We start from the raw sequence: 27,366 nt of genomic DNA on the forward strand, positions 1-27,366 counted from the left end.
ACGTGGTACGTTCACGTCATCGCGAAGGGGCTCACAGCCAGCAGCAGTAAGATAAATATACAAAATAAATACATGTAGAAAAAAAGAATTATAAGTTCAGAAATGTTACTTTTTGCCCTGATTTTTTTTTTCAGAATATTGATTGGGAATTAATTTTGGCTAAAAAATTTAGGTATGTTGTCATTTTAAGTGCTTCCAACAGTTCCTTTTTTATAAAAATATTGATGAATAAAGTTTATTTTTTAGGACTGGCACGGAAATAATTCTACATTAATTGTATGAATGCATTTGTGTTACATTATTTTGAGAAATGTGGGACTTAAATTCATGTACAGAAAATAAATGCTGCTAATTTATTGGAAAGATGACACAAATTTAACTCAACCTTCATTTTACATCCAATTGTTTCATCATCAAATGCAATTAACCCTTTCATGCATGAATTATGACAACCTTAGTTGAGTTTTTTTTGTTTGTTTGTTTGTTTTTGAGTGTTTTTATTCCTCCTTAAGCATGAAAAAAACAATGAGGTTGAGGTTTTTTTTTCATAGATTTACAAAAATGTCCACTCAGCTACACCATGAATTTTATTCTTGAAGCAAATAAACATGTATTTAAAACCCAATATCATAAAGTGATATGAAAACAGTGAAATGAAACCATGTTTAATGCAGCTAATCTGATGTTTTCTCACATTTTAACATATTCTAATACTAGTTATTACTCACTTCATGGAGATAATAAGTAAAAAATAACAATTAACAATTGATTTCCACTCAAGAACCAATCAAGAACAGCAAAGTTACAGTAATGGTATGAATTGCAGTTCATGAGATGATGCATAAGCGTCCACTGTGTTGGTTGATATGGAACTAAAACAACTAAACCCATGAATATACAAGAGAACAGCTGGAGAATAGCTGTCCACTGTAGTGACCACTATGCATGAAAGGGTTAAAATGAAACACAACAATCACCAATTCAAAAATGGTCTTTTTTATTTATTTATTTGTTTATTTATTTAATTTGAACTCAGGGATTCATAATTGGACAAAAACATTATGTTATGTTTGGGTCTGTTTGCTTGCTTTTTTCTTTTTAAAGCAAAATAAAGAAACTAAAACTACCACCAAAAATACAAAACTGTATGAGCTTGGTGTCACTTAAACCTAACTAGATGCACCTTACTTTTAAACTGCAGTCTTGCAGTTCTGTACTTGTACAGCCTAATGATGCAGTTCAATTAATTGTACAGCTTCACTCTGAAATACTGCAGGGACTATAAAATCAGAAGGCCATCGGGATTGTGGTTATCTTCAATGTATTAATTTAAATATATATGCAGCCCTTTTTCTTCTTTTGTTCTTTCTCTTAACTAATTGTATTCCTCATACTTTTGTGTGCTTGGCGTGATTATCAAATAAAAGAAGACTTGGGGGGGGGGGGGCAGTAAGTTCATATGTTTGCTGAATAATCCATATGTCTGCTGATATCAATGAGTTTTTAGTGATATGGAAATTTAACTGGTCACTGATGGTGGGACAAGCCAGCCATGTAATGAGAAGTAACGCCCGACTACACAGTGATGTTCGACTCCTTACCATAAAGATATAAAGCAGCAGATAACACAATATGACACAGTATAGTTCCTTGCTTCTGCCACTGAACAATGGTGGAATAGGTTTCTGTGTTCAGATTTCCTTGATACAAAAATACCACGGAACAATGCTTGATCACCAATGTTTCATCATCAATGTATCCATCACCACTCCTCCCAATGTGGGTGGTTTCACATTTGAATATCATTATGAATAACTTTTTTAAATCTTTTTTTCTATAAGGATTTTGGTATGTAACTTTACGATAATTTGACAGAATATGGTGCATTGCTGTTGAATAAACTACACAAAATTAAATGAAATGAGCTCAGCCTTAATATCTACAACAGTAAAATGCAACATATACCCTACATTAATGCAGCCGTAAGCACAACACTGACAGGGAGCATTTTACACACAACCACTACTTTCATGCTTTCATTTCATGCTTTTTGTGCTAATATTTACATATTTTTACATAAGTAATGTTTCAAATGCAGAACCTTTACTTATATAGTATTTTCATTCTGTAGAATTAGTATCTGACTGCATCTTCCACCCATGTTTATATCCACCCCTGCATTGAATTAGTCATGTATGACATTTCCTATTATTGTCATGATTATTATGATTATCTCCGTTGGTGAATAAAACCTAAAAGATGGAATCATACACACATTCGCATACACACACATGCTCTACTGCTCTGCCTTTTCATATATCCTGAAGTCAGCAGCATATTAGCCTACTTGTGCAAACCAAAAGGACATTTTGGCTAACAGGCAGTTGCAAAGACCTGCAACCAAAGGCGTTTTTTGGGGCCACTGAACAAAATACATTCATAAGATGTGAAAATGCAGTATGACCTTCACAAAAATCCTCTATCTCTGACTTTCTTGTATTCAGAAAAAGTGCTGTAGAAAAATGTCTGCCAATACCCTTTGCTTCTGCTTTCTGCATTAGTCTACCAGTTAATACTGTTACATTTTAAGTGTAGAACTTAGTTTAAAAAAAAAAAATTTAAAAAAAGGTGTATTTTCAAACTCTTATGGGCATTCATTTCCAGTAGTTGTTGAATATAGTGAATCATTAAGCTTTAAATTCACTGTAATTTAAGAAGTAGGACACTGAAAATTATGGCACTATGCACCTGTAGCTCCATTCCCATGTGAAGACCAGATTAAAGGGATAACGCTTGCTATCTGTTATCCACTGTAGCCTACAAACGTACTGTCTTTGGTGCTAAAGCTATTCCCTCAGCTAATATAGCGGTGTATTTCTGGTGAAGTTGAACATAGTTAATGAGCCAACTGCAAAATTCTGAGATATTAGTAAGATAAGAGTCCATAGACCATAAAGACCCAAACATCCACCACTGACCAAAATGATCCACTGATCTTCTGAACCAACAAACCTATCAATCCATGTAAATAACTGGTGTAAAATGCAGTTTGTCATCTTTTCATTGTCATCAGATATGATCCATTTGGACATTCAGAGGCTCTGTAGTTACCGTGGAAACACCATCATCTTCTACAACATTGGTTCACCAGTAAAACCCATGGAGTTGGATCAATGACAACAGATGGAAACACTGGATTTACATTCAGTTAATGATATATTTTGTTGAAAAAGTCACATTTTCTTCCTTTTCCTCTGTTTCTGATATTATGACAATTAACTTTAATCTGAGCTTTTATGAACATCTACATGATCAGTCAATTAAATCTTTGAAAACAACAGATTTTTATTGAAGAAATGCAAAATACAGAGGATACTATTATAATAAATTGTGATAAACTGCCTAAGAAAGGTTAAATAGAGAGAAATATTCTTTTGGGAACTGACGGAAAAGTTTTTATGTTCAGTTAGTGATATCTTTGCTGAAAAAGTCACTTTTTCCTCAGTTTTGTTTGTTTCTGGTAGAATTATCCTCAACTTTTATCTGAGCTTTAATGAACATTTACATGATTAATGAATTAACTAGAGGAAAATACATGATTTACACTGAAAAAACATAAAATACAAAGGATAATATTATAATAATTGGTGATAAATCCCTTAAGAAAGGTTACACCTAGAGAAAAATTCATTTGAGAACTTCCCAAATGGGTCTTTATGGGACAGAATAGGGTGATGCATTTTCAGCCCTTTTTTTTTTTTTTTGTCAAGGTGTATTGTGTATTGAATACAACAGTCAAACAGTGCTGTCAGGTAAATCTACTGCAACTTCAGAAACATGTTTGCTGTCTTTTTCTCACAACATCAGCTCTGCAACGCAAGTCCTCACAAATCCCTAAAAGGTAAGCATTTATTTAAAGTATAAAAATGCATCAATGGCAATACGAGTCAAGTCTTCAAAAAGTTGATTCTTCAGGGAGGGGCAGGAGTTAGTTTTTTTTTTTTTTTTTTTTGTCTTTCATTCAGCAGGGGATCCAAATTTATGCAGCGATGGGCTCATATAAACTTTTTCCAGACTCAATGTGAAGTGTCACATAATCTTGGGATTTTTTGTGCTTATAAAGGTTCCACCCAGGCACACTCACCATTCCCTCCAGTTCTTATCAAATTCATCTTGCATTCAGCCCCCATGGTATCTCGATATAAAGAATTTGCTGTCTTTTCATTTTACCTCTCTCTTCACAGCTCTGAGTGCATTGTGTCTGTTAAATGAACAGAGTATATTGCCCCTTAAATTACAAAAGTCTTAGAGTGTGCAGTCATGCTTCACCATGTCTGGAATTATTAAGACAAAATTAAATTATTACTGAAGTAATTACTTTTTCAAGGGGTAGACTATAGTAGTCTTCAGTGACATTGAGGCGCCGAAGTTTCTGAAAGTGAAAATAATACTTCTTTGTATGATACTGGAGAAAAGTGTTCTATCACTAATTGGATTGAAGAACATTCTTACCAGTTAATTAGTCGGTCACTATTGGTTTGGACACTCTGAAATTCAACTCACTGAAATCAATAACCATATATCTAAACTTCATTTATTCTCCTGACTTGAATTTTTTTTAATTAAACTAATGCAATTGGTGACTTGCACATAGAAGGTAGGTCTATGTGATTCATGCAGCTTTTGATAACTGCAAATGCTTTTATCATGGAGTTTGGCCGTATGCCATGATGGACACCATGTATTGAAGTCTATTAAAAGGAGCTTGATGAGAAAATGGTGTCATGATTTCTGTCAGTCAAGGGGAGATTTTGGGAAGACTTATACTTGATCGGTGTATACATTTCTGAAAATCTCTTTCACTGTTGTTATTATTAGATGCTAGTCAAAAGGATGGCTTCTGTGAGCAGATTATGTTACCTATTCCCTCTGGAGGATGATAGTTCTCTCAGAAAAATTACACTGTAACACCCACCTCTCATCTTCTGCACTTTCTTCTGACATCCAAACCAGCTTTTTTCCACCCGGCTGAAGAGTATACACAAGGTGCAGCAAAATCAGTTTCATATTTGTCCTTTTAATGCTGCAAAGGAAAATGCGGCATCGCTTTTAAATGTGTTGTCCCACTGTTTTCACGGTTGAGAAAACAGGTAGAGATGTAATGAGAAGTGTGAGTCTGGGTCTGAATACGATGTATGGATATGTAGGTGAAGCATGTGCAGTAGCTGTGATGAATATAGAATTTGTCAAATGAGAAGATGCATTAACTCCGCTAAAACTGCAGGGGAATGTTGAGCCGTATTATGTAATAAATTCCCATTATGTAATAAAAGTTCAAAATGTAGTAAGAATGTCACGTCATCTTGTAATAAAGCCGCATCATGTAATAAACTGACGCATTTTGTAATAAACTACCTCAATGCATTATGTAGTAAATTTTTTCGCATTATGTAGTAAGTTATTACAATTTGAGAAGTTTATTGCAAAATGCACTTGACACATTTTTATTTTCAGGAAAATGTGATGTGCTAAATTAATCTTTAAACTGTGTGGTTAAAGTTCTGATTACATTACCTGTAGCTCCTGTGACTAATTTCTTCTAAATTGCTCTGAAATTATATTAATTTGGATTGTTATTACATAATGAACCATGTTATTACATTTTTTTAAAAATAAAAATGTGTCAAGTGCATTTTGTAATAAATTTCTCAAATTGTAATAACTTAGTACATAATGTGAAAAAATTTACTATATAATGCGTTGATGTAGTTTATTACAAAATACGTCAGTTTATTACATAATGCGGCTTTATTACAAGATGATGTGACATTCTTATTACATTTTGAACTTTTATTACTTAATGGGAATTTATTACATAATGCGGCTCAACAGGGAACGTGGATAAATATTCTATCAACAAAACTGAACAAGGAAAATATATACACAGCTGAATGTGGAGTCATTGCTGGTAAACTGTAAATTGCCGTTAAACCAGTTCCTGTTTTGTGTTGAACATAAAGAGGTTTTGATGACTTATAATACAATACCTGATTTTTACAGGAAACTGGTCTTGAATGTGTGTATAACCATAAATCATGTGCAAGTCTTCACGTGGTTTATAGTAATGCACACAACAAACAGATTAACCCATAAAGACTCAAACAGCTATTCACTACAAAATCATCTACCAATATAAAATGTTTATTAACTTCTGATCCACTAATCCTATCAGTCCATGTAAATAATTGGTGTAAAATGCAGTTTGTCGTCTTTTCGTGGTCATCAGATATGACCCATTTGGTCGTTCAGAGGCTCTGTAGTTACCATGGAAACACCGTCATCTTCTACAACATTGATTCACCAGTAAAACCCATGGAGTTGGATCAATGACAGTGGATGGAAACGTTTGTTTTTTTATGTTCAGTTAATGATATCTTTGCTGAAAAAGTTAGTTTTTCTTCAGTTTTGTTTGCGTCCGATATAATAACCCTCAACTTGAATCTGAGCTTTTATGAACTCATAAAAGTTCATGATACATGATCAGTGAATTAAATAGAGGGAAATACATGATTTACAGATCATGTTATTGTAATTGGCGATGAATCCCTTAAGAAAGGTTACATCTGGAGAAAAGTTCACTTGGGAACTTCCCCATAAGTAGCACTGGGTCTTTATGAGACAGAGTTGGCTAATGCATTTCTAGCTACTTGAGGTCTTTTTTTTTTTTTTTTGTCAAGGTGTATTGTGTATCGAATACAACAATCAAACAGTGCTGTTAGTTTTTTACTGTGGAAACACCGTCATCTTCTACAACATCGATTTACCAGTAAAACCCATGGAGTTGGATCAATGACAGTAGATAGAGACACTTGGTTTATAGTCAGTTAATGATCAATTTTGTTAAAAAAGTCACATTTTCTTCCTTTTTCTCTGTTTCTGATATTATGACAATTAACTTTAATTTGAGCTTTTATGAACATCTACATGATCAGCCAAATAAATCTGGGAAAACACCACATTTTTATTGAAGAAATGCAAAATACAGAGGATAATATTATAATAAATGGTGATAAATTGCTTAAGAAAGGTTAAATAGAGAGAAATATTCATTGGGAACTGACAGAAAAGTAACACTGGGTCTTTATGGGTTAAGATGTGGTCAAATACGCCATTGTTTTTTTTTTTTTTTTATAATACCTACAACTGAGGTTAGCATTTAATGTATTGTTTATATCACACAAAAAAAAAATGGAATGATCTCAATAGGTAGGCTACTGTAATCTAATATTCATTATCTGATCGAAACTACTCAGGGTTTGAGTTAAATAAAAGAGATACACCAATGCCCCCCCCCCCCAACTGATTCTTTCATTAACTTTCAATAGGTGGGTCAATTATATGATCATATTTCAAGAGGACCCCACAGTACAGCTGCAGGACAAACTGACATGTTATTGTATCGTTTAAGCTGTTTTCTTTTCCTTTCTGTTATGCCACGTACTGATAGCTTTTATGCCCAGGTGAGCATTCAGAAATAATGAATGAGACGCATTAATGCCTTTTGTGATTTTTTATAAGCACATGAAAGGTACACATCACTGGTTATGTCTGCATTCAGATTAGTGACACACAGTGCACTGTCTTTGTCTGAAGGTTTACCGTATGTCATTTCTGTAAATGATCCCACAAAATGGACAGGTGTTCACATCTAAGAGCTTTTAACAATAGGGATTTCAATCGTACGATGAAGGGACTACAGTGATTAGTTTGCCTGGATTCAAGGTAAACAAATCCTGGAGCAAAACAATGGTATTAGCTTAGACTGTATGCACATGTGGAGCGCAAATATGATGTTGCACAAACACACATGGAAAACCCACAAAACCAGAGGACAAAAGTGCAAGGTGCAGGTACAGGATAATACGTTTGAAGTAGAGGTTGACCGTTATGGGTTTTTCTAAGGCTGATGCCGATTTTTTTTTTTTTTTTTTAAATTTTGTCAGTCGATATTTACAGCCGATTTTTTAGGCCAATATTTAAGGCCAATTTTTTTTAAATTTTTTTTTATTTGGCCAGCTGATGGGCAATATGTTGTTTTTGAGGCTGATATTTAAGGCGTTTTTTTTTTTTTTTTTTTTTTAAAGCACATCGACCATAAAACACAATTGAAACACTCAGATAATTAAGATTTTTATGCAGCAGTATATAAATGAAATTATTAATACACATACACATAGTACTCTTTTAACATTTATTGACCTTCAAGTGCTGCCCACACAGGTGCCGGATCAAATATCTTATAACATTTTTACTGCAGATCAAATATCGGCTAATATATAAAAATAAAAAAATTGTCGATGGTTGATTTAGAAAAAAAATCATTATATTGGTCTACCTCTAATTTTAAGTGTATTGTTGTGTGTTGTTTCAGTTTTGTTGCCCCGTAGGCTTTAACATCATGACAGATTCTAACACTGTCAAATGATGGTTTCGCTGCTCACTGCAGTCCAACTATCTTTCCATCAGCAAATTTATCAAAATGCTGTAGTGCGAGCAGGAGCATGCAATGTTGATTTTAACCCATAAAGATCCACACACCCACCAACAACCAAGAGCATCTACTGACCTAAAATGTTTAATAACTGTAGACCCATTAACCCTATCAATACATGTAAATAATTGTTGTAAAATGCAGTTTGTCATCTTTTCATGGTCATCAGATATGGCTCATTTGGACGTTCAAAGGCTCCATAGATACCGTGGAAACACTGTCATCTTCTACAACATTGATTCACCAGTAAAACCCATGAAGTTTGATAAATGACAGTGGATGGACACGCTTGGTTTATGTTCAGTTATGATATATTTTATCTAAAAAAAGTCACATTTTCCTCAGTTTTCTCTGTTTTTGATATAATAACCTTCAATTTTAACCCATGAAGACCCAAAGATCCACTGTCAACCAAAACCGTCGACTGATCTAAACTGTTTAATACCTGTTGATCCACTAATTCTATCAATACATGTAAATAATTGGAGTAAAATGCAGTTAATCATCTTTTCATGGTCACCACTTATGACCCATTTGGACATTCAGAGGGGCTGTAGTGAAGGTGGAAACACCATCATCTTCTACAAAATTTATTCAATAGTAAAACCTATGGAGTTTGATCAATGCCAGTGGATGGACACACTTGGATTATTTTTTAGTTAATGATATACTGTATTTTACTGAAAAAAATCACTTTTTCTTCAGTTATCTTTGTTTCTGATATAATAATCCTCAACTTTAATCTGAGCTTTTATGAACATCGACATGATCAGTAAATTAAGTACAGGAAAACACATGATTTTCACCTAAAATACTTAAAATATACACTGTAAAAAAAATCCTGTTGTTTTTACGGAAAAAAAACTGCCAGCTGTGGTTACCAGAACAATACTGTAAAAAACACATCCAACTGTAAACATATTTACAGAGTAACATGTAGATTTAACATTTTAAACATGTAGATTTAACTGGTAAATGGACTGCACTTATTTAGCGCATTTTCTCCTCCTTCATGGTGTCCAAAGCACTTTCCAAAGCCAGCAGATCCAACTGGGAACACTTCAGTGTCTTCCATGGACACTTTGACATATCAGTCGGAACCAGGATTCGAACCACCAACCCTTTGGTTATTGGATGAGCTGCTCTACCAACTCTACCAACCCATTCATTTACAAGTTTAAAATGTTAAATTGTTAAATGTTTACTTTTTTATAACTTTTTTTATGAAAAAAAAAAAAAAAAAAAGCAAATACACCGTTATTTCAACATTATGGTCTTGTAATTTAAACGGCACCACATTGTTTTTCAATTTACAGTTTTATTTTCTAAAAACGATAGAAATACACAAATTCTACATACAAATCTGGTTTTGTTCACATACTCTTCCTGTAAAAACTACAGCTATATTTGATTTGATCGTTAACACAAAAAATCTTTTCAAATAAACAACTTTGCATTGTATTGTCACTTACAGTTTTTTCATGTTGCAATTTTACAACTTTTTGGTGTTAATTCTACAGTCATTTTTTACAGTGTAGAGCATAAACATAATTTTATAATAAATGCTGATAAATCACTTAAGAAAGATTAAAATAGATAAAAATTCATTTGGGAACTGCAAAACAAAAGTAGCTCTGGGTCTTTATAGGTTAATCTGAGCTGTCATGAACATCTATATGATCAACACATTAAATATAGGAAAAAAACCTGATTTATACTTGAAAATGCAAAATACTGAGCATAATATTAGAATAAATGGTGATAAATCAGTCAAGAAAGGTTGAAAACAGGGGAAAATTCATTTGGGAACTGCCACAGAAGTAACACTGGGTTTTTATCGGTTAAAAATCCATCAGTATAAAGACAAAGCGACTGTGTTTTTTAGTCTGTGTGGAAAAACAACAAGACAGTGAATCATATTAAAATCAGAATGGACAAATGCAAATCACTGAGTTTATGTTTGTGTTTTTCCTAACAACTACTGCACCACGGAGAAGTGATTTGGTTTGTTTGCTACGTCCAGGTCATGAATACTACTGAGAGCGGCTCTAGTCAGATCAATATACTATAATGTCTCCCATGTATCAAACCCACCGCTTTAACCATATCTGAAAAGCGCCTGCAAATTACATCAAAATGTAGTATTTATGTCATTTCTTTTTTTTCTCTTCTCTTCTTTCTCTTAAGCAAGACGCTATTTCATTTGAAGCTGCCATCTTCACTTGACTTATGAAACATCACATTTGACACTCGAGAGACTTTTAAAACTAGAAATATTTATCACAGACAAGGCAGTGACATGTCTTCTTTGATGATAACCGTCATCAAAATGCACCTTGCTTGGCAGCGGTACACATGTTTTTTTGGTAAATACAATATATGTTAGCACAACACTGAAAGTGGCAGAGGGAGAAATCTTTTTAAAGAGCAATTTTTCAAGTATTCTCGATGTAGGTATAAGTAATATCTTGGCGTCAATATCAGCTTGACCATCTGTTTGCTTTTCATATCCCCTCTCACTCTTTATCCAAAAATGCACTGTGAAGTGTCTTAAAAGCTGACATGTCATAAAAAGCATATTCTTTCTAAGGGCAAAGGGTTATACGCTCCCTCTGAGGCAAACTTCTGAAAAGACGCTGTTAAAAAGCAGTTTCTGGGGTGCTTTAAATGAGACTGAATTGACATACTTTACAATTTATATTCACTCAAACATGAAAAAGGAGTCAAGGACCCCATTTTGATGTGGTAGTTGAGGTTGAATATATTCCAACTTGCAGAAGTTAACTACTTTTATTACATGTTAGTACTATAATATATTTACTTTGTCATTAAAGTGGAATTTAATGGGTGTTCTTCATACAATAAAACATGAAATGATGTTCTGTGTGCTGCGGATAATCAAAAGACCTTCCTGTGAACATCGAAGACCACCACTTTATGGAAACTTTTGACAGCGTGTGATTAATTGAGGTCTAAAGGATAGGAGAAGTGGAGCCAGGACCATTATTTCAAGCTAACAAATTAATGTCACCCTTTTTTATGCTGGAACATAACACAATTTGTCTTCGCCCAGACAGCAGTGACCAAAAAATACAGCTTTGCACAATCACCTAAGACAACTCCATGCCCATATAAAGAAAATAACACAGAATATGGTGTTGGATTTGATTCATTTTTAATTTTTGATTTCTCTTTATCAATAATAATAAGTTTGTAATGTCACGTTTCAAGGCCATTAGCGGTAAATGCCAAAAAATGTGACCACCACCCTCAAAATGACTCACAGTATTTAGCCCGGATTTATATCAATTCCTTGTAGAGCAAGTAATCATCTGGAGTCTCTTTTAGAGACATAAGGATAAGCTTTTAGTGCCTTTCAAATAAGTAAAAGTCTCAGGGTTAAACATCACTGGTAATTTCAAGGGAATGATTTTTTTTTCTCCCTCTCACTACCATTAGTGAAGCTCATTCTAGTGTAAATACTTTTACAGGCAACCTGTCAAGCAAAAGTCTTCTTTAGGACATTTCAGAGCCTCCTGTCAGCCATGAGGACCTTGGAGTTTATAAGATGTCTGTCCAATTTGGTGCTTTGAACATTTACCTTGATGCAGCCTTTGGTGAGTTACATTTGTCACCTGTTTTGCACTGACACACACTCTATCTATTTAGCGTTGGCAAGGGCAAACAAGTGGAGCTGATGTACTTCTGACCCATTCTGCTGCATAGATTGTTGAGAGCTCTTTATGTATTTGAATTAACATCACTGAATTATTTCAAAATCTCTGCTGTCGGTATTTAATATGTACACTTGTTAGATATTTTATATATAAAAAAAGATGTCTTTTTAAATGCCAAGGTTTAGAGCACTCATGCACTACAGGTTAACCCAAGTGAGGAGAATATCTTTTGTGGTGCTCAAAGCATGAAAAACCAGAACATTGTCTCTTAACAGTAACCAGATAACTGAATATAAATCACAGACCTCAGTGAGAAGGACAAGCTTCCATTAGAAATGGTCCCAACAAAACTGTATGACACAATTAAAGCTATTCCAGAGTGGATCCTTTTTGTCCTTTTAATGTGCAACCTTGTTATCCTTAATTGTTCAGTGGTCATAAAACACTGCTTTCCAGCTAATAAAACGAAGCTAGCACTGAAAACATGAATTTAAAATCTATTGAAACACTAGGATTTAATAAATGCATCAAATTGGTTGTGAAATTATGTTTTTGACATTTTCCCTCCCATCCCACCTGTACCTGGTTAGATTATACGTTACAAAAAACAGTATAATGTAATTACATTTCCCTCAGGTATGGTTAAACAACATAATGCAACTATTAAACAGAAATGCTTATGTTTGGGGGAGGAAAAATCAGCAAAGATGTAGCCTATGGCCATCTGCTTCATTTTATTCCCCTGTTTTAAATTTTTCTTTGTTTCTTGCTTCTTTCATCATGCAGTTTGAAAAGTATGTCTGTGTGTGTGTCCCAAAGGGGGGATTTAGAGAGAGAAGGGAGGGGGGGGGGCATTAAAATCATCTGTCTAAACAGTTATGTGTGAGGAGTGTGAACACCTGTTCCCGCAGAGTGTCTTGAACTGTTGGTACTATTTCAACAAAAAAAAAAAAAAAAACTTTTAGGGCGAGGAAAGTACCTGTATTTCTTCTACATCTGTCACTAACACTTGTAAAAACATAATGATACATAATTATATCTATTAAATTATGTTTGAGGTACATATATATATATATAAAAAAAAAAATCCAGAAACGTTTTACCTTATAGTTTTTAATTAATAAAAGCACTTCCTGTGTGTTTAGACTGAGCATAAATCCATTTGAGGATATGTGGAATGTTACAGTGTTGCCCTCAGAGCATGTCAGCATAGTATTGCCACATGACATTTGCGTCTAATGACTAAAATAGTATAGGGGGTATGTTGCTGTAGGACAAGCAGAAAGCTGTCACTATATTATGGAACAGTTTTAATGGATCCAGCTCAGAATTATTAGGCTATTTAATTGCTCTTATGATTATTATTATTACTATCAGCAATAAAAGTAAGATTATATATTTTATTATTTTTTCTTCTTATTCCATGTATCAAATGAAATTGTTTTAAGACTGCTTGATCTGTTTCATATAGACTTTTAAGCTTGGTTTTTGGACAGTTTTTAATACTAGATAAAACATGCAAAGCCACTTTAAAGCTGAGTATAGCCTATCACATGGAAAATAACAATTCAAGAATATTTGATAAGATTATAATGCATCAAACAGACTTGAATTCCCACACCTGGACAACCTAAATAGAGTTTGTTTGAATTCCCCCGCTGGGCATTTATTTTCCCCCTGATATGAAAGCTTTCAGTGTGTGTTCCTCTTGTTTGCTGAAGTCTCTGCCAGTGCATTTCAGTAATAATGACAGAGTGGGAGGGCCACTCGGTGCAACTAATAAAGACCGCGATCTAGCAGGCGATCCCACTGTGACTTTTATTTCCAAGTCCTGGAATCCGGACTGATCGTGATCACGTATGGATTATGCTTTTTTCGCTGTCTTTGTGTTTATTTTGCCTTAGAGGAAACTTTCTCAGCAAGTGTAAGTAATGACGCTCAAATTCATGTTTTTTTTTTCTTAATCCTGATAGTGCAAATTCCAGCATGTTAAAGCAAACACTAACACATTTTTAATTTAATTTAATTTATTTTTTTTTGCATGATGTCGCTGCGTGGTAACGTGTAGATACTTTTATGTATGTGTTTAACTTATGTCCGAAACGGGACACACACGTCTTATGAACAGGTTATTTCTGATTTATGAACGTTCTTGCAGCAGTAGTAAACATGTAACCCACCGGATTGCATCATTTGTTAAATATGGGGAGAGGGGGAAAAAAAAAAAAAAAGAAGAAGAAGCGAAATGTGCGGGACACAGTTAGAAAAATCCACCTCTTGATTTTGTATTTATTAAAAAATAAAGCCGTTCAGCCAATCAGCGGTCGCGCACAGAAACACGCATCTCTGAATATTGCAAACTTAGTACCATTGAATGGATGATGGATACAAACAGGGAACTTGCTGTTTTGCTCTCTCTCTTTTTTTCTCGACATCTGTGATATTGATTTAGTATTCACATTTAAGCTGGTTTAACCATACTACATGTCTGAGCTGCGTTCATGTGCAAAAAAAAACAAAAAAAACAAAAAACTATCCTACACATTTAAATCCTCTATGTTGAGAATTAGTCATGTATAGATGTAGAACAACCAGCACTGCAAAGATCGGCTTTGGGGCTACGTGTATTGCATGCATTTGCAGAAATGACAGGAATAATATTACGCCTTCACACAGAGAAGGAATGTGATACCTCTGTAGTGCTGCTTGTTCCACGACCCATGCATGGTTGTAGTTTTAAGTAGCATAGCATGGCCACTTCATAATATTGTAGGCCTGCATGCAAAAGTTTATAATTTAAAGAGAGAGAGAGAGAGAGAGAGAGAGAGAGAGAGAGAGAGAGAGAGAGAGAGAGAGAGAGAGAGAGGTGCATGCAGCAAGCACAACATGTATGTGAATTAAAAACAGGAGTGAAATAAATAGAAAAGTAACCTGCTGGAGACTGTTAAATGAGCTCAGTTGTCTGTGGAGGTCAGGTTTCTTGCATAAATGAATGTATACTGAGACAGAAGGATGATATTCTTTGATATTTTTTCCACAGTTTTGTTGTTACACATCATAGGCAGCAGAAAAAAAAAATCTACATAGCCACTAGGCATTGTTATTTTGTTCTATTCTCTGTAGGACAGAAAAAAACAGATGTTGTCTGTCAAGAGAATAACTACAGAATAAAAAATGATCCTTCTTATTCGTATTGTATTCATCACTAGTCTTGCATTTGTGCATTTACCATAGCTGTTTTGACAGGTTATTAATGTTAAGGCAAAGTAATCCAGAAGTTTTTTGAAAGTGTTTATTTGGATTTGGAAAAGCCCACCTCCCAATGTAGAGCTTGTAACTATTTATCAGTGACGACTATATTTTGGAATAGATTCTTACAATCCCAGATAACTCTATAGCCCCAAGAATCCCTGTCTTCGTTGCAATGGCATGATAGCGATGCAGAGGATTTGGCTGGCAGCAAAGCCAAATGATTCAAGAGCCTTATTTGCAAGTAGAAGGTTCCTGGTTTGATCTTTGCATGTGATGCCCTTGAGCAAAACAATGCTGACAGCTTACAAATCAAACACAACACAATGTTAATAGTGTTAATACAGTACTACAATAACAAACAGTAGGGATTTGTGGTCTTTCTAGAAGTAAACAAAAAAGAAACAAACAAAAAAAAAAAGGAGAAGTGGACTAAGAGACACTATGTCCATGAGCAAATATGTCTTCGCAGTGTTGAAAGCTAAACTATTTTAACTTGGTCACTTTGTAAACATGTGTATTAGAGCAGAAGAATAGTCCACCGGTATAATAAGCCAACAGCTAATGTGTGAGAATATACAAACCTAAAGAACTACTGAGCAGAACACAAGGCACTTTGGATCTGCAGCTAACAACTGAAACATAAACAGAGCTTAGGGCATTATTATTTAGCCTCGGTATAGAAATCTCCTTTTATCACTGTGACAGGTGGTACCACTGAACTAATGAATGAGGGACCGATGAGGGTTTTTCATGCTGAGTGACCGGACATGTTGTGTACCTTTAGGGACATGCCAGTGGGCGTGTAACTGAAGATAAGAAACCACAGAATCAGACTTAGTTTCATTCAACACAATATGATGCATGTAGGGTTATAGTGTTATTTTTATTATTTTTATTTGTTTGTTTATTTTGAGCATTTACAGAATACATACAAATTCAAAATTCCAAAAAAGAAAAAAAAAAAACATCATTCATTTATACTCAAAAAGGAGTGGGAAGAAGAAAAAACTTATTTAATCCCACCCCCATTCTCATCATCAAATAACTTAACATAATAACATTTTAAATCCTCACTACTGTCCTTTGACTTCAAGCCAGAACAATGAACAAAATAGGCCTATACCAAATTAGAATGAACTTTGACAGTATTTACATTGCATAACCAAAATGTGTGTAAAAAAAAAAAAAATAGAAACAAATTACATTCCTGGTGGTGTTACCACAGGTAACACTTAACCGTCAACTTACATGATAATAATTACATACCAACAATGGTAAAAACAAAAAACTGCAATACCACAAGTGGTAAAGAACAGCAATAATTACATACCAATAATAGTTAGAAAAAAAGAAAAAAAAAACTACAATAGCACTAATGGTAAAAAGCAGCACATTCCAGTAATGGTAAGAACAATACTAGATGGTAATGGACAACACATACTAACTAGATGTGGAACAACAAGCACACATTAACATTTAAGACAGAATATTGATGTAACAGTATTAAGACCCTCCATCCTTATACTGGGACCAGACCATATTTTTATATAACAGTTTAAATCGGTGGATATTTTGGCATTACTTGTGTTGGATGTGCAGACTGTTCCAAAGTTTCACTCCACATACAGACACACAAAAATGTTTACGAGTAGTTTGAAATTTGGGTAATGCGAAATCTCCAAAACCTCTCAAATTATGAGTACTCTCCCAAATTGTGAAGTTTTGTTTTTTTTTTATATATTACTTGGTAGTAATTTGTTGAATGCTTTAAATAAGATTATTGCTGTATAATATTTAACAAGATCATGGATTTTTAATAGTTTTGACTGGATAAAGAGATTATGAGTGTGTTCTAGAAATCCAACCTTATGTATGATCCGTACTGCTCGTTTCTGTAATATAACTAATGGTGCATTACAATATAATGAATGGAACTCACACACTAGTTATGTAATGATCACACAGACAACACATTGTTTCCATTCATAAATCTGTGTAAAGTTGTTGCTCTGGGGTAAAAAGTATATAAAATATCTACCCACGTGTCTGCTGTTTGCTCCTGCGTTTGTTAGCATTTGTATGTGACACTGTGTGTTTTTATTTTTCAGCCAAATATCAAACTGAATGTGATTGAAATCCTTTTTACAGGTTCTCAAGGGAACTGCTTTCTAGTGCCACAGACATGATTTGCTTGCTAACATGGGCTGCTTTCCTCTGGACTCTAAATTCCATTCCCTGCAGTTTTGGAATGGCAGTGAATGAGGGAACAGGTATGTGTCACTGTTTTACTGCGACTCACATCTTTCAACAGGAGGATCCTACTTTGATCTATCTCCAAAATAGCATGGGTGTCTTTAAAATGAATAATCTCTTTTTAATACTGAGGTAAAATAAATAACAGACAAGAGGACATGATAGATAGACATGGTTGCCTTCTAGAAAGTAGGTATCTCTGAAAGTAAATGTGATTAATTTAGTCTGTCTGTCTGTCTGTCATCCATATTTTTATAAAACATGTATCATTCACAATGTGTATGCAGTAGTATGGAAGTCCATTACAATGACAGTATGAATCAGGTAATTCAGAATCAGATAACACACCAGTTTAAAAACAAACCCTCTGTCTATATTATTGAACAGTTATGATTTGTTTCTATTCATTTTCCATGTATGCTTATGTATAAATGACAATTCAGCTCTATTGTTAATTTAGTATTAAACCAAAGAGTAAGAAGGTGGAAAATGTGAGATTTTGCTCCTGATATTCTGATCTGAAATGCTTTACTTGTAAGATGTGTAAATGAATTCATGATTCTGTCCATTACTGTCTTTTGTAATAATAACACTGGTCTACAAGTAAAATGCTTCCAGAATAAAAGTAGTGAACTTTTACCATGTATGAGTCACTGATGAAGAAAAATTCAAAATTACCGGTTGGCTGAAGTTTCCAAGATACAGTCTTGGGTCAAAATGTGAAATGTGAAAACACTCTCTTGCACTGACTCCTTCAGGAAATGTAAAGTATTTTTTACTATTGTGTTTTTACTGTTGTTGTTAAGTTTGTGATACTGCTGGAACTATCTATCTATCTATCTATCTATCTATCTATCTATCTATCTATCTATCTATCTATCTATCTATCTATCTATCTATCTATCTATCTATCTATCTATCTATCTATCTATCTATCTATCTATCTATCTATCTATCTGTCTGTCTGTCTGTCTGTCTGTCTGTCTGTCTGTCTGTCTGTCTGTCTGTCTGTCTGTCTGTCTGTCTGTCTGTCTGTCTGTCTGTCTGTCTGTCTATCTATCTATCTATCTATCTATCTATCTATCTATCTATCTTCGAGAATTAACGTGAGATTGAGGAATGTTTGTCTCAAAGCGACCACATCTACTTCAAAACAATGTCTGCACATACAATACATTCACTTTACAGGTTCTATCTAGTGGAACATTTATAAATCTATTCTATAAATGTACATAAACCAATATATATGTGTAATAACACTCTCTCATATACCTTAAAAACATCAGCAAACCAGCACTTTTGTCATTTATTTTCTAATTAATCTTATTAAAGTACGTAACATTTAGCACATTTAATCTCTGAAGCAGATAATTTCTAAAAAACAAAAAACAAAAACTGTAGACCAGTGTAGTCCATTCTCTTCTGCAGTATATGATATTGTCTCTCTTCTAGATGGCCCATGTCCAGTCCTAAATGTAGAGGATCACAGGTTTTCTGATGTCTTAGATCGCCCCCTGGAAATCAGAGGTAAATACAGAATGAACACAGTCATTTTTTAAAAATAAATCATTATTGTTTTGTTTAAAGGGGTCATATTTTGCTAAACCCACTTTTATTAGTCTTTGGTACATTTATTTGTGTATTTGGACCTTAACAATTTAAAAAGTTTGAAGTTGAACCCTCCAGGTGCTGCAAAGCTATCTTTATATTCATTAGGGCAAAAATCGAGTGGATTTCTACAACCTGCTTCAGTTACTTCTTAATTTGTTACGTCTATAACTAGTTACATCACGACATTTGCATATATATGGTCAAGACTTCCGACGAACATTTCTCCGAGTACGACATAATTGTTTGTCAGCAGCAGCGGTTGTTGTAAAAACTGAAAATATGTCCAAACTTCGAGTCGATTACCTGAAATGTTTAGTTGTTGGTTGTATCAACGAACACAAGTGGATGAACGGGACAGAGTGCATGGTCAACAACCTGACGGGGGTGGGGGTCATGTGCATTTAAAGGGCCAGCGCTCAAAATGACCCTTCTGGTGTCATTACTCAGAAATAAGGTTGAAGATGGACCTGTGGAGTTGAATTAATGAAGAATTCATACCCAAGCATAGCATTTACAGGGAAATGTTTTAAAATGCATAATTCCATGAAAAAAAAAAAAGCAAAATATCACTCCTTTAAACCTGTTGATACGTTTCGATTCTTTCCACAGGATTTGATCTAACAGAGAAGTTCCTTCTACGAAAGGGGACAGTCTCTGAAGACCTGCCATCGTTTCGTTTGGGAAGTAGTCCGCTTATTAAGTCAACAAAGTGAGTAGCAGATCAGAGGTTTTAATCTGTTTTGATAAAGATTCAGGGTAAACATGAAACAAGAACTTGCCAACAAAGGAGTAAACAACATCTGTGCAGTATATAATATGCTACATTATTTCACTCTCAACGCAGTGCGATGATGCTATGGAAACGTGGGTCTGTTTTGTCAAGGTTATGAACAGTTTAAAATGCAGTATTCATCTGGATTTACTCCGAGGCTATTACTGGTTTTCTGCCTCGTGTGCAGGTTTTAAATGAGAGACCTGGTAATTTCCTACAACTCAAATATTACACGGTTAAAAAAAATTTTTAAAAAATCCTGTCACAGACCATATGGTATGATGACGTTCTTAAAATACTGTAAATCTCTGTTGTGCAGACCATGGTATACGTTTAATTTTTATTTCCTTTAAATTTAGAAATATGCTAAGTAAAAATCATTGTAGCTCCATTACTGGATTTCATAAAAGGTTGACAACCCACATACACTCATGCTCAGAGCAATAGTTCCATTTGCCTTGGTTAATAAGGACAAGCTGTGAGGTGAGCTGTTAGACAGGGAATAATTTCAACAGAATTAATATATATTACATTTATTCAAGAAATCTCTGAAGGGCAAAAAGTGGGACATAAAGGAATGGAAAAAAGTCTCAGCTCTCATAATAAGACAAGAATATTAAAATAACTGCATAAATGACACACAAAGGTGCCATTTACTGAAGACCTCTATTCCCAGGTCAAGTGGTCTATGACTTCACCTTCATTCTGATATGATGATATGCTAGAGAATTCAATTTGCTATAATATTTATGAAGAACTATTGCACTTTTATATTAAACCCCATTAGTTTTATCAGGAATATCCGGCAGAACACGTGAGCCTGACATAGGCTGTCTTCACAGCGATGCCTCTCATTATAAAATGTGTATTTTGGGATGTTCATTGTTTTGTGTCCTAAGGTTGTAACTGTGAAAGAGAACACTTGGCCATTCTTCCGGGAGGGGAGGATATTTTTAGTATTTTACATGACATACAACTATAAACATTTACTGCCACTCTCTCTGTCGCGCTCTCTCTCTCTCTCTCTCTCTCTCTCTCTCTCTCTCTCTCTCTCTCTCTCTCTCTCTCTCTCTCTCTCTGGCTAGGTGAAAAAAAGTGTTTGAACCAGGTGATTTGCGATCTCCTCCCCTGTTCAGTCAGCCAACCTAAAATACATTTACTTCAGCCCTTCCCTCAGTCTGGGCCCATAGTGCAAGAAGATGCTGGTCTCAATGACACTGCTGACAGTGTCATTGGTTATAGTAGCGAGACTGTGATCCCTCTCATATCCAATTATCTAAGTACTTTGACAGGTGATACTGCATGTCAACTGAGGAGGGAAAGCGAGGGCAATTGCACGAAGCAGGAGGCCCCTCTGCCCCTGCCACAGCCTTTAAAACATTGCTCACTTTACTCTCAGCATATGCAGCGATAGATGCTCGACTCTCTAGACCTGGCTAATGTTCTGCAAGCTCTTTGGCACAATACATATTACAGCGCATATATCAGAGCTGACACACTCACAGAGCATTTTGTGAGATAACAAATTGCCCGACAAAATGCATGTGGTTGTAACGTGCTTTCATACTGTATTAAAGCACAGTGGTGCTGTCATTGTCTCCCTTATCTACATCTGGCTTTATTTTTACATTCACAAATGGTACAGATAACATTTAATGCGCTTTGTATTCATATCAAGAATGAAAAACATGTCTTCATTATTCCCATGGCAAATTTTCCTGCATAATTAGGAAATTTAAAGTCCATAGAGGTTCCACTGCCTTAATGCATTATGCACTTATGTTTATTCTAAGTAATACAAAAAACATTTATGCAAATATTTGTCTTTACATGAGCTTTTGTAGGTTACATCTTGATCTGGCGAATGTTGTATAAGCTCTGTGATATAGTTAATATATCACAGCTGAAACACTAATGGAAGATTTGTGTTGGATGACAAATTGCTGACAAAATGCATGTGTTTATAACATGCACTGCATCAAAGCGCAGCACTGCAGTCACGGTCTTTAAGAGCATATCTGATTTACCTTGCCCTATTTACATCTAGTTTTAACTTATATCTATTACTGTCACAGACAACGTTTAATGTGCTTTATAGTTACATCAGGGATTTAAAAAATGGTCCTCACTTCCCAAAATTTCACATATAATTAGGAAATCAAAAGAGACATGTTTTGCATGTATACATAGAAATACTTAAATAAATAATAATAGGAAATACCTTAAAAATGTTTGGATCCTTTTCTTATTTTTAATCTCAAGGCAGATAATGGGAGTGAACACCTCCTGAATGCAGCCATGATTTCTCAGAAAGTCATTTTTTGGGAGTGTAATGTTTTTATATGTGGTACATTTGCATTAAAATGGCACATAGGGTACTCTATTTTCACATGATGTGTTTATACTGAAGATATACTTTATACAAAGCAAAAGGTGAGACCTAGATGGAGAGATCAAATCTCTTTGGGTTGTATTTGCTTATCAGTCTGTGGTTTCAGTGGTTAGTGACTGTTGTGTGAGATAATTAACCACATGGCTTTACGGCAATCAATACTGCATCTGACATGCTCTCAGTATTTAGTATTCAGAATATTTTGGATTGTAGTATTTGAAAGTGCTTGCTATGTTTAGGTTTTCTGTTTAGAATTGCTTTTCAGTGTGTGTTTCAATTACTGTTTATGATTTTTGTTCTCAGAAGCACAGATCAAAGGGCATTAATTGTTTTAAAAAAGAACATTTTGTAGGCAGCATACTGTCAAATTTGCTGCTACTAACACTTAAGTTATGATTTTTTTTTTTACATTTATTCTAAACAAATGCTTGCAATTAATGGATAGATGGGTACGTTGATGCAATGAATTCATTTGATAGTATAGGATAATATTTGCAAAACTTGCATCTCAAAAGCAAACTCTTTAATGGTGGCCTTTTATCCCTTATATAAATAGGTCTCAATAAAAACTCAGAAACTCTATAATGCAGAGGAACACTCATTTACTCTGGAACAGCTTGGCCAATCTACACTTCTGAGCTCTACATACACACTCACTTGTACATGTGAGTGGCTCTTCTCTGGTAGGCTATCATTCTTGTAGATCACAGACATGCATTTGATTTGGCTTGATCAGATGCAGTCTTCATTCATGTTGGCAAGCAGAGCACTTCCACAGTTAAACAGGAAAGAGAGCTCATGCTGAGAGGAAGTCACATTTCTTGCTTGCATGAATGATGCATTTTGCCTTTAAACCGACATGGTTGAGCTCACTTTGATCTGTTGGGGGATTGAGTGTCACTGATAGGGATGTGAGCCAACTAGGCTAACATTTGAGGTTTGATTGTTTCAGCCACAGCAATCTGATTCCCTTGACTCATTTAAAACTATCCGCCTGGATAGGGTTTCTTGTACGGCAGGACACTAAAGCCGCTTCCGGGAGATTCTCTCCCAGACCGGTAGTGTTGCTGTGACATTCTGTCAAACCATTGTCTCTGATTATACAAGGGGTAGTTTCAGCCAAGCAATATGCATGGTCAAAGACATGTTCCAAGAGTGGTGATAGTTTCCAGAAAGCTCATAGTGGTACCTTATAAAAATGGAATTAGCTTTGATCATAATTCTCAGAGCTGCCAGGAGCTTGTCTTAGATCTTTTGTGCTTCTGTTGTCTGTTATTGATTCACACTAAACTAATTCGGTAATTCACAAGAAACATAATTCAGATGGTGAAGGGCATTTTCCAATGCAAATAAGTTGTATAATTAAAGCTTGTCAAAGAGAGAAAAGCAAGAACCACTACCTGCCGATGAAGATCACTGTGATTAAGTGATTAAGTTTTTATCCTGCACCAAGACATGCAGATGAGTGGTTTTACAAGTATCTGAAAAACAACATTCAAGCCAAAAGTGACCTGTAACTCAGTGCCAGGTTCAACCGTTTAGTCACAGATGGTAGTCAACACAAGGTCAAGAACTTTAACCCTCTGGGTTCTCAGAGATCAAGTGTGTGACTATGTAGACAGACCATGTTTTGAAATAAGAGCTGACTTAGTTAGGGACTTTGTAAAGCAGTGTGTGAACTCCAAGGCCCTAACAGATCACCATCCTGTGGTATGGTGTTCTGTGGAGGATCTCAGTCAACATTAACATGGATTCAAAGTATGATCCCCCACAGTCTCTCTGCAATGCATTAGCTCTTGTTTTTCCTCTTTTACATGTTTCTTTTTTTGGTTGCTTTCTCGCCTCTTTTATCATGTGCAATACATGTGGGACAAGCAGTTACCATATGGAAAAATTGTGGAATTTATTTCATAAATTCTCATTTTTATAAATTGCCATGCCACCTTTCATATTGAATTGCAGCTAAAATAGTCCTTAGCCCTTGGGCAACAAATAACCTTCCCAGTCCTCGGCCTTTCGCTGAAGTGTTTGATTTTGGGGGAGTTTTAACTTGGTGTATTTATCATTTTAGTCATGTACCATTTACACCAAAATTTCAAAGAATTTAAGGGACACAATAGAAGATGGTGTGAAGCTCTGAGAGAATAGGAGATGATATATTGGAGTGAAAACTAATTTCCAACCTGTCTGAAGAAACCCTCTCTCTCCCTCCCCCAGGCTGTGCTCTGCCTTCTCAATGACCTTATCATTGCATTATTATTATTTTTCCTGATCTTGATTTATTATGTTTATGCTCTTCCACTTTTGAGTGTTAATCTGAGTCTGGACTTAGGGCCAGGGTTAGAGTATTTTGAAGGGTACAATGTTATGTTATTTCTTTTATATATAAAATTAGGAATGGAATGAGGGTGTTGAGTGAGAGATGAGTTGCCGAATAAGCTGCAATTTGTTTGAGAGTGGGTGTAAAGTGAAACATTATATTGTTTGTGCTATATAGTCTCTATTTACTTTCCATATTTTGCTTGTGCTGGAACGAATGCAAACACAGAATTGCTTTTCGACTTTATAGAGCAGCAGAGGTCGTTCTGACAAACCTCTGTCTGCAGTGCACTGCCCCCATACCTGCAGCTAACGGTATTTCAGCACAGTGGAAGACCAGCTCCTTTGGGGTGGGCTCAATTTCCATATGTTTACATTATCTGAATGACCAGGAAGCTGGTATAATATTCATCAAAATATATGGGATCAATTTTGTCAAGTTTATTTATGAGCCTTTCTGCAACAGGAGGATTGAAATGTTTTATTGATCATTGAGTGGCTTGTTTATTTTTCTGTCACTAAAAGATTTAGAGTTTCCAATCAATATTGAGATGCAAATGTTATTTTAGATTATTTTTTAGAACATGTATTGAATGTAAAATATATATGAGAATCTCATAATCTAACATTTTCTTTTTTAGGTTAATATTTCCAAATGGGCTTTCAAATGAATACTCCCTTGTCACCATTTTCCGAGTGAGGAGAACCACAAAAAAAGACCGCTGGTATCTTTGGCAGATATTTAACCAATCAGGAGGCACTCAGGTGAGCCCCAGTGTATGTTATCTACCTCAAATGTGTATTTTTAAAACTATTTTTATTTAACCTTTATTTAACCAGGAATTTTATAAAATTTTTTATTATATTTTATTGGTTTATTTAATAGGGATCATGCATATTTATGAACATTGTTGTATAAAAAATACACCCATATGAATATGCCAGAATTAGTAAAAATAAGTACTTCTCATTTACAAAATATCCCATTGAAATTAAGAACCTCTTTTACAACGGAGTCCTGGCCAAGATAGACAGCAGTAAATACAACACACAGTTACAGGATTACACAGTTAAAACACATATAACAGACACATTCGACAATAAACAGTTAGTAAAAATAACATTTACAAGCTGATTAAGGAAAACAAGTGCAAGTTATGGAGTCGGCCTTAAGAACGCTCAGTTTGGACTTAAAAGCACTCAAAGAAATTAACTCAGTTTCCAGTCCTGCTGAAGCTGATTCCATGCATAAGGTGCAGAGTAAACAAAAGCCCTTTGGCCCATTTCTGTACAGGCGAATGGAATACAAAGCAATATGTGATCAATTGTTCAGAGAGAATAAATATCAATGTACAAACATGTTGCAAAGGCATGGGGTATGACCATGTTCTCTTATGTCTCCATTGGTCCTCAGGTATCGGTTGTAATTGATGGCGTCAAGAAGGTGGTGGAGTTTTCTTTCCAGAGCCTGCTCAAGAGCACACTCCGTTACACATTTAAAAGTCGCGAACTACAGAACCTCTTTGACCGGCAGTGGCACAAACTGGGTGTTTCTGTGCAGAGTAACATAGTTTCCATATATATGGACTGTAAGCTCATAGAAAGGAAGCTGACGGAAGAAAAGGACAGCGTTGAAACCAGTGGGCGCACCCTCATCACCACACGAGTGGAGGATGGACGGCCAGTAGACGTATGTCCCAGCAGCTTTATAATAGCACAGTGCTCATGGAAATAGAACTATCTAATCCTTTTTTTCTTTAGACAAATCATCCAAAGATAATTATGTTGTAGTCTTAGAGTTTTATCTCTCATCAGGGGTTTCTGACTGGAACTTGCTAATTTTCTGAAACATGCATTTTTGATATGTACTTCCAATTCTGTCAAAAACCTTGGCATATTTTGGTAATATATAATCTTCTAATCCTCTATTGCATTCATTGTACTACTCTAACACACTGGCAGAATTGTGTTGCATGTTAAATGCAACTTTTCTACAATTTTCTAAGCTGCAATACTGGACTTAACCCATAAAGACCCAAATATACACCAGTGACCAAAAGCATCTACTGATCTAAAATGTTTAATAAGCATTGATCCACAAATTCTATCAATAATTGGTGTAAAATACAGTTTGTCAGCTTTTCATGGTCATCAGATATGACCCATTTGGGCGTTCAGAGGCTTTGTAGTGAACGTGGAAACACTGTCATCTTCTACAAAATTACTTCCAAAATTAATTACCAGTAAAACCCATGGAGTTGGATCAATGACAGTGGATGGATACACTTGGTTTATGTTCAGTTAATGATAGATTTATTGAAAAAATCACTTTTTCTCATGTTTTCTCTGTTTTTTGGTATAATATGCCTCAAATGTAATCTCAGCATGATGATTAAAGCACATGATTAGTAAAATAAATAAAGAAAAATACCTGATTTTCACTGAAAAAATGCTAAATCGAGAGGATAATATGATTAATGGTGATAAATCACTTAAGAAAGGTTAAATAGAGAGAAAAATAAATTTGTTTACCACAAAA

General features: G+C 34.9%; 1 protein-coding gene across 1 annotated transcript in view; it reads left to right on the forward strand.

The window, feature by feature from the left end:
• The first annotated feature begins 14,047 nt into the window (after positions 1 to 14,047).
• Positions 14,048 to 27,366, forward strand: part of LOC115434420 (collagen alpha-1(XIX) chain) — a 127,315-nt gene continuing 113,996 nt past the window's right edge. Inside the window, exons 1-6 of the mRNA XM_030156358.1 lie at positions 14,048 to 14,152; positions 17,629 to 17,750; positions 19,186 to 19,260; positions 19,954 to 20,053; positions 25,469 to 25,592; positions 26,242 to 26,517. Of these exons, the coding sequence (XP_030012218.1) occupies positions 17,663 to 17,750; positions 19,186 to 19,260; positions 19,954 to 20,053; positions 25,469 to 25,592; positions 26,242 to 26,517 (663 nt within the window). The 5' untranslated portion in view covers positions 14,048 to 14,152; positions 17,629 to 17,662. The remainder of the gene's footprint in view (positions 14,153 to 17,628; positions 17,751 to 19,185; positions 19,261 to 19,953; positions 20,054 to 25,468; positions 25,593 to 26,241; positions 26,518 to 27,366) is intronic.

Source organism: Sphaeramia orbicularis, chromosome 15, assembly GCF_902148855.1.
Source record: "Sphaeramia orbicularis chromosome 15, fSphaOr1.1, whole genome shotgun sequence".
NCBI lineage: Eukaryota > Metazoa > Chordata > Actinopteri > Kurtiformes > Apogonidae > Sphaeramia > Sphaeramia orbicularis.